General features: G+C 40.2%; 1 protein-coding gene and 1 long non-coding RNA gene across 4 annotated transcripts; one reads left to right on the top strand and one right to left on the bottom strand.

Annotated features, from left to right (window-relative positions):
- The first annotated feature begins 514 nt into the window (after positions 1-514).
- Positions 515-3,224, top strand: LOC103695489 (Duplicated homeodomain-like superfamily protein). 2 transcript variants are annotated; one of them, XM_008776835.4, is made up of 3 exons: positions 515-1,747; positions 2,081-2,505; positions 2,726-3,224. In XM_008776835.4, the coding sequence occupies exons 1-3, from the start codon at positions 1,320-1,322 to the stop codon at positions 2,782-2,784; spliced, it is 912 nt and encodes a 303-aa protein (XP_008775057.1). In that variant the 5' UTR covers positions 515-1,319; the 3' UTR covers positions 2,785-3,224. The 2 variants fall into 2 exon arrangements, with proteins under 2 accessions (XP_008775057.1, XP_008775058.1); XM_008776836.4 differs by having other exon boundaries at positions 2,081-2,418.
- Positions 3,225-5,186: 1,962 nt separating this feature from the next.
- On the bottom strand, positions 5,187-9,552 carry LOC103695488 (uncharacterized). 2 transcript variants are annotated; one of them, XR_015973147.1, is made up of 7 exons: positions 9,103-9,552; positions 8,634-9,012; positions 8,292-8,397; positions 8,047-8,184; positions 6,817-7,016; positions 5,780-5,894; positions 5,187-5,646 (listed from the first exon to the last, which is right to left on the bottom strand). It is a non-coding gene; the product is annotated as an uncharacterized LOC103695488 (long non-coding RNA). The 2 variants fall into 2 exon arrangements; XR_015973146.1 differs by having other exon boundaries at positions 5,187-5,690; positions 8,513-9,012; positions 9,103-9,474.
- Between the last annotated feature and the right edge of the window lie 1,582 nt (positions 9,553-11,134).

The raw sequence follows: 11,134 nt of genomic DNA on the forward strand, positions 1-11,134 counted from the left end.
GAGAAAATCATGAGCTTCAAAAATTCCAATAGGAGAAAAAATTTGTAATTTTCCGACTTAATAACTTTTCTAAATTTGTACAAAGTAATCAAATTGCCCAAAATTTGAAATAATTATATTAAAATTTTGAAATTATAAAATATCTTGATTTTAATAGATATCCATAGATTATAGTAGTTTCCAAAAAAATTTTCCAAACAGAAAGACACAAATAAAGGCTTCGAGTGCTGGACATATCTATTCTTGTAATATGTGTTTAATTAAGCAAGCATAGTGTCTTTGAAGAAAGTTATTACGAGGGTTGGAGATGTATTCATCTTTCTAGAAACTCAATTGATACGAGGTTTGGAGAAGTGCTTAACTCAAACAACAAAACCTTAACAACCAGTTTGATGGTTATTCTCCAGCCTTGTTTTTTTTTTTTTTTGGATACAGGGCGCGGGTCACATCACCCTGCAATAAATTATTCTCCAGTCTTCTGTGTATAAAACAAACAGGGGAGAGAGAACTTTCCCACGGCTGGGTGGCCAGTGACTCCACCACGGTCCAATCACAGGCTTTCTTCCTTCCTTTCCCATTTCTTCTGTTTTTAGATCTCAAAACAGGATGGAGAAAATAAAATAGAGAGCCATGGTTTAGATCCCTTCGTTCTTCTAGCTCGTTCCCCCCTTTCCCGTCCCTTTTTTTCTTCAATCTCGTTCCTTCTTTTTGCTCCCTTTATCCATCCAAAGATCGCTCTTTTGCCTCTTTATCCGCTTCTTCTCCTCGAAAGATGGCTCTTTTGCCTCTTTTCTACTCGATCTCTGTTCCTTTACGCTGATCGAAAACTCTCTGCTGGTGGGAGGTCCAGGGTGTTACAGGGGTCTGCGGTCGCGTTCTCCATAGCAATTTCTACAAGCCTCTCGTCATAGATACTCTTGATTTCTCGCTTGGTCCGGGCTCGACTCGTTTGGATTCCATATGGGTTGGCTTCCACTCCCTTTGATTCTTCTTGAATTGGGGCGCCGGATCTGATGGCTATGGCGAGCTTTAGGGTCCATCTTTTGGGCTTGAAGTTTCGATTTCGCTGGTTGTTGTTGGTGTTCGAATCTATTGATGGTTGAGTCTCTTTGCTTGTTTTTGGGAGAAAGAAGTGTTCTTGAATTGGAATATTCTCATCAAGCTCTCTCCTTTGGATTCTCCCTAGTTTTGGAGGGGTGGGTATCTGTTCCGATTCCTTTGGCAAAACAATACAACTCCGTCCGTCCCTTCTGCTGGATTTGCCCTCTGTTTGCTCAACTATCCGAAAAATAGCAGTTCGAGTTTCGAAAGACCTGGAAATGGTGACGAGCTCCTGGATGGAAGTTCTCGCTCAAACGACCCCGTACTTCCCCAACTCAAGTTGGCTTCTTGGCCCGAAGAGGAGCGGGAATTGGACCCAAGAGGAGAACAAGCTCTTCGAGGATGCCCTGGCGCACTTCGACGGGGACACCCCTGACCGATGGGAGATGGTGGCGGCCATGATCCCGGGGAAGTCGGTGCAGGATATCATATCCCATTACAAGGATTTGGAGGAGGACGTGAGCCACATAGAAGCTGGGCTAATCCCATTCCCCGGCTACAGCTCTTCGTCTTTTACGCTAGATTGGGAGAACAGCCATAGGTATGAAGGGTCGAAGCCATCCTACTTTGTGGGTGCAAAGAGGTTAGGAGGGAGGCCAGATCAGGAGAGGAAGAAGGGAGTCCCGTGGACTGAAGAGGAGCACAAGTAAATTCCCCGTTTAAACCCCGTTTGGCATTTTAAGAAGCTTATATGCGTGTTTTTCATACCCCATGATTAAATCACTCATATAAACATCGCCATCTTTAATTATATTTTTTGAAAAATTAAAATGATGGGACCTTGCAGACGTTACACTTGTTCGGATAGTTAATCCACGTTTGTTTTGATTTCGATCCAAGAAGAAGAAGTACTCTCTAGCATGCAAAATAGGATTTTTATATTTTGAGCCTGTTTATTGTCAGTTCTGCCGCTAGCTTAGTTTGCTTGCTCTCTGCGGATATTTGCTGATGGTGAAAAATTTTATGGGACTCATTGCAGGCTATTTCTACTGGGTCTCCAGAAATATGGGAAAGGGGATTGGAGAAACATATCACGGAATTTTGTCCACACCAGGACACCTACGCAAGTGGCTAGCCATGCGCAGAAGTATTTCATCAGGCTCAATTCAGGTGGAAGAGATAAGAGGAGGTCCAGCATCCATGACATCACCACCGTCAGCTTGCCGAACAATGGGCCTCCCTCGCCATCTCAGTCGTCCCTGCTTTCGCTGCAATCGAGTTCGGCTGCTAACACTGCAACCTCCGACCAGTTCTCGGTGATAGGCGATTCCAATCAGCCTAATGAAGCAGCTAGTGTCTTTAGCCCATCGTCGCATGGTAATCAGTTTATGCAGCCACCTCATGAAGTTACTTCATATGGGATGAAATTATCAGCTCAAAATTCTCAAAGAGGCAATCTTCGAGGTTCGACGATCGGCGCCCACAATATGCTATTTCGAATGCACCCTCGTGGATAACAAAATGTAGAATATGCGGTCCTTAGACAGTAAATTGTCTATGGCCATTAAATTCAGGCCTTTGAGCTTGAAATGGAATGATGAAGAGTGTGTTTTTGATGCTGTCAATCTGTTAATACTGATATTTTCTCAGATGGGCCTTATGATTTTCATTTTCTTCTTTGTAGAATTTTCCATTCTAAGGTACAGAGCTCAAGAATGTTCGAGCAACAAGGCATTAGCTTGAAACTTGATGTCGTTTGGTGGTCTTAGCTTAGACTGCTCCATGCTTGTGCTGGTTGAGTGCCCCGGTTCCAAGAGATCCGCAAAGGAGCAATAATGGTCGCCTTTCCTGTTCAGGTGCCGGCCAGAAGAAGCTAGTTTTCAAATTTGTGGAGAGTGTGCATACTCCATGGTATGATTCTTGAGGTATGAACTGAAGGCCCGAGTCAGCTTGCTTGATCTCTGTGTAAGCTGTTGTGATGTAAAGATCCATGGACACATTATTACTTAATATCTGTCCATGTTGCTATTTCTTATTTCATCTGTTCGTATGTATGTGCAGCGGTCATGGCTGGTTGACCTCTGCCTCATTTCCATGTAGTTTCAGATTTGTGCAATGTATTCCTTTCCTTGGCTCTCTTGTACGTAAAATACGAGATAATCATAAATGTGTTTTCTGGTAAAGGATGCGAGTTCCAATTTCTTTGGTCTCTTTACAGCTGTTTGCATTTTTAACCTTTAGAGTAGTTACCAATCTCCGGAGTACTCCCAATTCGCCAGTCATTGTTTACAGTAAACCCTGAAGTTCTACAGCAATGATTTCCTGATTAATTTACAGTTCGCACGAGGGTGGAGGCTCTGACCAAATGCTAAACCTGTATGCACACGCGTGCGTTGCTCGACTTGTCCGAGTCGTATCCAAATACCATTCCCTTGTATGTCCGCTCATTGCTTCTGATTGCTCTCTTTGAATGGAATGGAATGTGCGACTCATATATAGAGATCATCCGTCTCGGCAGTCCTTAGCTTTACTGTTTTAATCCTCTAATGTGATGCATTGCTGACCGGGCTCGACCGGTAAAAATAGTAGTTCCCTTTCTGCTTGCAGCCCAGAACATGCGAAGCTACTCTCCCAGACGCAGGGCAAAGTAGGGGGTGATCTTCCGAGTCTCCGGAGACGTGTATACATGCAACGAACTACTCCAGAAAATGGAGCAAATTGTCCACCTGAATGCTAAATTCTTTTGAATGCTGTATTTGATACCGCGAGGACGATAGAGCTTTGACTTCTAACTATGATTTTTCAGCCTATCCTGTCATCCTGGTATGGAATTCGGCATCAAGGAACGTTCGTTATGGGTTAATCCATGGCCTGAGGGCCTCAAATGTCCTTTCAGCTCTTTCTAAGCTGGAATGTGAATCTAATTAGTAATCACGTGCGTTCCTTGAGCAGATATCTCGAGTATCTTGTAAATCCTATACGATGGAAAGCTACCAGTGGAGAATTAATTAGCGAACCTCACGCTGTACTCCATGATTTGAAAACTTTCTTTCCTTGTTTTGTGGTTGTGAAGTTGGTCTTGAGAATCTAAGGACCATATTATTGTGGGTCAAGTGGAGCCCGAGTGAAATCCTACTCGATGCACCGCCCAAACATTCCGTCCATTTGTCATTATCCCATTAACCAAACCAATCACCTGATCTTTTGGATCTGCATGTCTGTGGAGGGTCACATATGCCATCCGTGCTCGCCAACCTAAATGCTCCAATTGGTTCCGCCGGGCTTCAGACGAATTAATGTCGATTCCACCATCATCTTATATGATAGTTGCTTTCCGCTGTTGGCGATTCTTATTTGTCCTGGCTTTTCCAATAGTGACAGCAAGAATAAAGTAGAACCTATTGCCACTATGGTCTGTGGTCATGGTGGTGGTTGATGTTTCTTTGCTTCCTCCTCTTTTTTTTTTCTAACTTTTTGCTTGAGTTTTGTTGTCGTCGTGGTTGTTGTTGTTGTTATTATTGCCGCCACGGCGCCACCGTTACTATTGCTGAAATTGCTATTGCTGCTGTAGCTGCAACTGATGTCAGAAAGTTTAGGTGCCTGACGAGTCACTTGCAAATTTAGGTCCCACTAGTTGGGCAATGAAAAGAAGATTCATTGCAACAGGAGCAAAGTGGTCTTCCCTGTTCGCTTTTCCAACGTAAGTGACAAAACTGCACACTTTATTTTGGAAAGATGCTGCATCCTTTTCTGCAGCTTGCATTAGAAAAGCACTTGGTTCCACTTTATTCTAATTTTGATCAACCATTACATGGTCTAACACCTCTGTACCTTTTTTTTTTTTTTTTTTAACATCGTTTCCAAACTTTATGTTTTATGCTGATTCAAAGCTCTTCAAATGGGTTTGGCAAATTATATATGATTGGGTGGAGGGACACAATGTTCTCTGCTTTCTCCATTGGCCAATAAGAGAAATCTGGAGATTCCTGCAGAGGCTTACCACTCAATACCATAAACCAAGGTTTGAGATGCACGAAATTTTTAAGCATCCCAGTACATGGCATCTCAACTCGTAATAGAAAAGCTTTTCATATGCTCTAAAGTCATTAATTTGCATGCATCTCAATGGAAAAGGGGAACCAGGAGGCATGAACTTTGGTAAATTTATTAAATTATAATGCAAACACAATCAGCTCAGACACAATTTGAGATATTACACCCGAGGGCCAGCCTTTGGATTGATTACGGTACAAACTTTTATGTATATTTGTTATCAGCTACCATTTGCAGAATCCAAATCCAACTGAAAATATGCCTTATGACATAGGTCCAACATCCATTTGCAACTTATTTAAACCCTCAAACTCATGATCTCCAGACAAGTGATAACCTTGTTAGCTACTAGAGATGTCATGTCACAACCATTAAAAGGAATGCCGTGCTCTGATTGTCTCCAAAAGATTCCGCACAGGGAACCACCTCAATGACAGCAGCTGAAATTGAGAGTGCTTGAAGCCAGGAAGTTGGCTATTGATGAGTGTTCCTTCAATATAACTCCTGTTTTCTCTCCTGTTGCTTCTATGAGAGCTTCTAGAGTAGTTATGCCTGAAAACGAAAAATTCAGAGCATCCTTTCGGCACTGCTTGCTACTTTTGTCAACATAAAAAAAAAAAAAAATCAATAAGCACAAAATGGGAGATCACAAGATTGAAATTTTGGCATTAGCTTCTAGGTTTACCCAGCAAACGGTGCTGCAAATGGAAATGCTTTATCTGCAAAAGTGGCTTCTGATGGGTGTTCCTCTTATATCACCTCTGTTTCCTTGCCTACTGATTCTTTGATGGCTTCCAAGGCTGCAAAAGGAAATCTTAGAGCACTTACATGTTTTTCACTTGATGCAAGGCAAAGTTTGGGAAACTGGCTGTTCTCTTCCAAACACACACACACACACACAAATTCCATCCACATAGAACGACAAAGTTAAGGCCTGAAATTGAAATTTTGGAATAGCTTCCAAATCAATGAGCACAAAACTGAAGTCATGGGACAACAGTGAAATCTTCTTATGCACAGTATTAAGGCATGATTGTGTTTCATTCAAAAGCGAAATTATCTGCATCTATTGTTTCAATTATCGTTCAAGACATTCCATGGCCACTACAAAATCATCAAGGCTGCCAAAACTGATAGTCAAGTTAATAAATCTTAACTGTTTCTAATTGCTGAACTTTTTCCATCAACATATGTTAAATTTTTCCATCATGTAACACAATATATATAATGCAAGTGTCCAGAAGTAGGGAGTACTTCCTCTAGGGACTACGCAAATCTCCATTGCACATGACAATAGCAGCTCAGCTGTTTCACTATCACTCTGTACTTATTTAATGCAACTCTCCTTTGATAAACTCATTCATCACTTTATCCTCACATCTTTAGCACCTTCTCTTATTTCCTTGGACATTTGTTTTGCTACCAAATATTTCACACCATATAATACTTTCTAACTAAACAAACATAATATCCTCATTCCACTTCTTAATAGCTACATATGTGGATATATAAAAAGTTTTTACTACTCGTTGCTCTTGTATCACCGATCCCTAAAGAAATCTATAAATGTCAAAAATGACTACAGGAATGCAGCAGAAGATATGATTAAAAACAAAACTTACAAGCAAATGGAAAGAGTTAGTATGAAAACGAAGAGAAGAAAAATGCATTGTGCAGGAAAATGACTCTACTTAAAATAATTTCTGTAGTAAAGAAACATACCAATCATGCTCCTTTTGTTGCCTCCGTGCATGTTATAGTCCATCTGCACATTGATATCCAATATCATCAGCATGCATTCCAGTGATAAGACTTCTTCTAGCATTTTTATTTAGAGGAAGAAATGGTTTCTTTGGATCCTTTCCATTTTTTGATATAAAGACTTCGGAACTGCATGCCTCCCGTCCCAATAGCCGATGTTCCTGAAGAGTAGAAAAATTAGGTCCACAGATACAGCTCAGTAGGTTGCATAATTAGGGTGCTCATACAATGCGGCTTACTTATGTGGAACCGAAATATAATCACAAGAACTTTAGCAATTAATGCCACAGCCAGCAAAGGGATATGCAATGACCACTCCAGGAAGACAGAACCAACAACTTCCTTACTCTTATCACCTCCCATTGCGATATTGAAAACCTAAGTTTTCATTTCACGGAGGCACTGACCACAATGAGCTATAAGATGAACGGATGTAAAGTTAGTTCAGATGATCTCTCCAAAAAACTTTGGATCGCAGAATCTGCCATGCCCATACTATGGTTAAACTTGGTAATCTGCAGAGGCAAAATTGAGAAGGTGCCTTGTGAAAACAAGTGACACTAATAAAACCCATGGACACCTAATGTTTTCTTGCGAAGGGAGATGTACCAGCGCAACCAACTCTATAATTTTTGAATGTCATCTGTTGAAAGTTTCGAAGATGGATTTCTTCTTCATTACTTTTAAAACTTGGGAGTGGATAGTCTAGAGGGAATTTCTTCTTCGATTAGGGGCTATTCGAGGAAGGTGCTACCCGACTGACCTGGTAAAGTCTTTTTGGTGTTCTACCAAGAGACATGGGTTCGAATTCTACCTCGCTGAGATGATGGGGGTTTATGGGTCTCTGGGGAGGCTATCCTTGCTGCATAGCCCGTTTCCTACAGGCCTCTTCTACCAAAACAAGACAAAATGAGAACAAAGAGGGGACTATTCAGGAGAAAGTGTGATATTTTCAGTGATGATAAAATGATAGAGGATATGGAGGGGAAGCGAATACAAACTTTAAAATACGTCTAAGATGAAATGTGAAATTCGACTAAATGAAGAAGAGTTCATCCATCTTTCTTCATCAATTAGTCAGGGCATTGGATTTTTCTTCTTGAATAAAATTTAAAGAGCTACGAAGGAGGGCAACATGATAAAATTCAGATTGCTTAATCAAGTTCTTTTAAAAATATTTGTCAAGCTTACCTTACAACCAATCATTTCAAGTGAAGATCAATCTAAGAAAGGCTGCTCGGTCTCTGCTCTACGGCATCATCAACATGTGAAGTTGGTATCTCCCATGATTCCTCCAGGAACATCAAATCTTCTAGGAACTTTTCATATCTGTGAGGCACCACAATCTGTCAACTTTTTCAGCTAGAAACATGGACAAAAAAAAAAGAAAAACAATTGTTGCAGAGCGTGCCGCATTTTTGCAGCTCAGACCCTACCATGTCAATTCCAGCAACAATCGAAGCAGAAATACAATATCGGTAAGCCGAATCCATGAGGCTGAGAGAGCCTGTATATACCTTCCCAATCTGATAAAACGAACCCCTGAAAACAAAAACCTTGATCTTGAGAGTCAGGTCTATAAAGACCATTATCTGGTTAGTAATTAACGAAATTTTGTAGTACATTTCGAACACAACTTGAGTGCAGGGAGACTTGCCAAAAGCAACGAATCCATGCCTTGTAAATATTGTAATCGTAATGCTAGTTGATGATACCAGGTTTTTCTCATTCTGGTTATTTATCTGAAGAAGCATGAGGCAGTGAGTGCCGGAACAAACCCTATTTGTGCTTCAGCCTTCAGAATATTTGTTAATGCAATGATTTTCCATTCCGGCTGGAACATGAAGCCATAATCGTAGAAACTCCCGGAGCAACGCAGTCGAGGTGAGGCCTCAACTCCTTAAAAGGTGGAAATGGTATTTCCTTCATTTCTCCCTTTACGTGTGCTCCGTCTCCGACAAGATTGTTGGCGCAGGCAATCGCTTGCCGGCTGCAGTCATGTAACGAGCTCCATGAACAATGCCAGGGATGAAGTTGGGAGATCACGAGAACAGCCTGGCTTCATCCACAGCTATCGATCTCGGAGATTTGTGCAATGCCATGGAAGTAACAGGTAACCCCGGGAGTAGTTGAACACATAGAAGGATGTGAGTGAATCTAGTGAAAGAAGGGGACATGATTGTTTTGGAGACTAGAATGAATATATAGTTATAGCAATTTTACAATAAAAAAAGGAAGCTTCGATACCGCTGCTCGAGAGGATGGATCAGATGTTGTCGAATTATGGTTGAAATCGATACCTTCCAGCAAGAAAAGCGTAGCAGGCAGGGTGCCCTTCGGGAGGTGATCCCTGCAATCCAGATACGATGGAGGCCATGGTCCGCACCATCTCCGTCGGCCTCGCTGGCTGTTGCGCTCGTAGCTTCTCGAGTCCATGCGGATCTATAACTACATTGCTGGCGTTGAGGACGCTGCCGGTGAGGGCGGCCGGGGAGCGCTCGATCTGGGTCAACTTGCCGGCTTCTCTCCGCCGGCTGGTACCGATCGATCCTTATATACAACCACTTCAACCCCCCAGCTGCTCTTTTTCTTTTCAAAAAAAAAAAAAAATCTTCTCCCTGGCTTCCTTCTGAGGGACCAAGAAACGAGTGATCCGAAGACTGTAGATACAGCCTGACCGGACCTATTCGGAAGGACGGACAAGGCGAGAGTCAGCAGCGGGTAATTATTGGTTGGATCCGCTTTAACCGCCGTCCAACTGTAAGGAATCAAAATTGCACAGAAAAGAAATTATTGCCGAGACTGCACACACCGTACATGCAACCAATAACAACAGCTGATTTCTATAGTAATTTACTGAAATACATATTTCATGGATAGGCCCATAATACTTTTTTGCACAAAAATAAAAAAAAATAATATATACATTTATATATGTTGTTTTATAGTTGAGCTCAGCAGTATATCTAATTCAACGAAAAATTAATCATTCAAAAAAGTTGGTCCTCCAACCTATGTAGAACGAGATTATCGCAGAAGTGAAGAGACAGCTTTCGTGGTCGAAGCGGCCCTTGCTTTGTATACCATGCGCTAATGGGAAGATGGTCTGCTAGCCTCCGAAGAAGAAGAAAAAAAAAAAAGGGTCTTCCTCCGCCGCTGAATGCTGACTATAATTCTCCAACCGCTGCCAACTAATTAACCTTTATAAAAATATATATATTAATAATATATAACATTACAGATTGTTTCTCTTTTATGCATCACTTATTCAAGAAATATTTACTGATCTACCAATTTTAGCTATCAGGAATTGATTGACTGTTGTTTTGTCTTCACATACTTGACGAGGAATAAAAAAACGCAAGGTCTATTCAGAAAAAAAAGAAAAGAAGAAAAGAGTTGGGGGGACCGCATCCAAATGCGCATGTCATTATGTCAGCAACCAGGCATTCATAACTTTCAAAACTTTTAATGAACATTCTGAATTCTTTTGAAATATCGAAGCTTTTCCCTCAGCGCATGCATGCGTGAGCATTTGCGTGCGTACATGCCAACAACTTAACAACTCCTCTGGCATTTTGAGCTTCTGCTTAAATTTTCTTATAAACATGTAAAATTCCTTTCAAATATGGAATCTTTCTTTCAGATCAGCTTATCTGCAAATGCCAAACTTGTGGAAATCTATGAAATAACTAACCACCATTTATATCTGCAATATATGTCAAAAATGCAGAAGATGCTGATCCTATAATGGTTTAATAACTACATTTTCCTTGTATGTGCCAATTCGGGGCCCAAGTAGATACCTTTGAATCCCTTAAAAAAAAGAGAAAAAATAAATAAGGCGGTGTTAATTAGAAGCATAAGAAAATGGGAATAAGGAAAACCATTATAGACGACATAGCTACACCAGATGTTTGATAAGATTTTTAGATTAATATCCAATTTTTGGGAAATGATAGAACCACCCTTGACTTGCTATAATATATTTTGTATAATAATATTAATATTTTGTATTATAATATCAGTATTAAAGAAATATAACAATAATATAAATGTTAAATATTACAATATTATTATAGTCATATTATATAAATACAATATCATTATGAAATTAAATAAAATTATTTTAGAAACATAAATATTTTATATATCTAAATATTATTTATATTAGTAAAAATATTATATAATAATATAATATTAGATATCATATTATAATATTAAGAAATAATTATTTATCATATCAAGATATGTTAAGATATAATATAATATAATATAA

The sequence above is a fragment of the Phoenix dactylifera genome, chromosome 14 (genome assembly GCF_051530095.1).
Source record: "Phoenix dactylifera cultivar Ajwa chromosome 14, Ajwa_hap1_PhDact_Kaust_v1.1, whole genome shotgun sequence".
Taxonomy (NCBI): domain Eukaryota; kingdom Viridiplantae; phylum Streptophyta; class Magnoliopsida; order Arecales; family Arecaceae; genus Phoenix; species Phoenix dactylifera.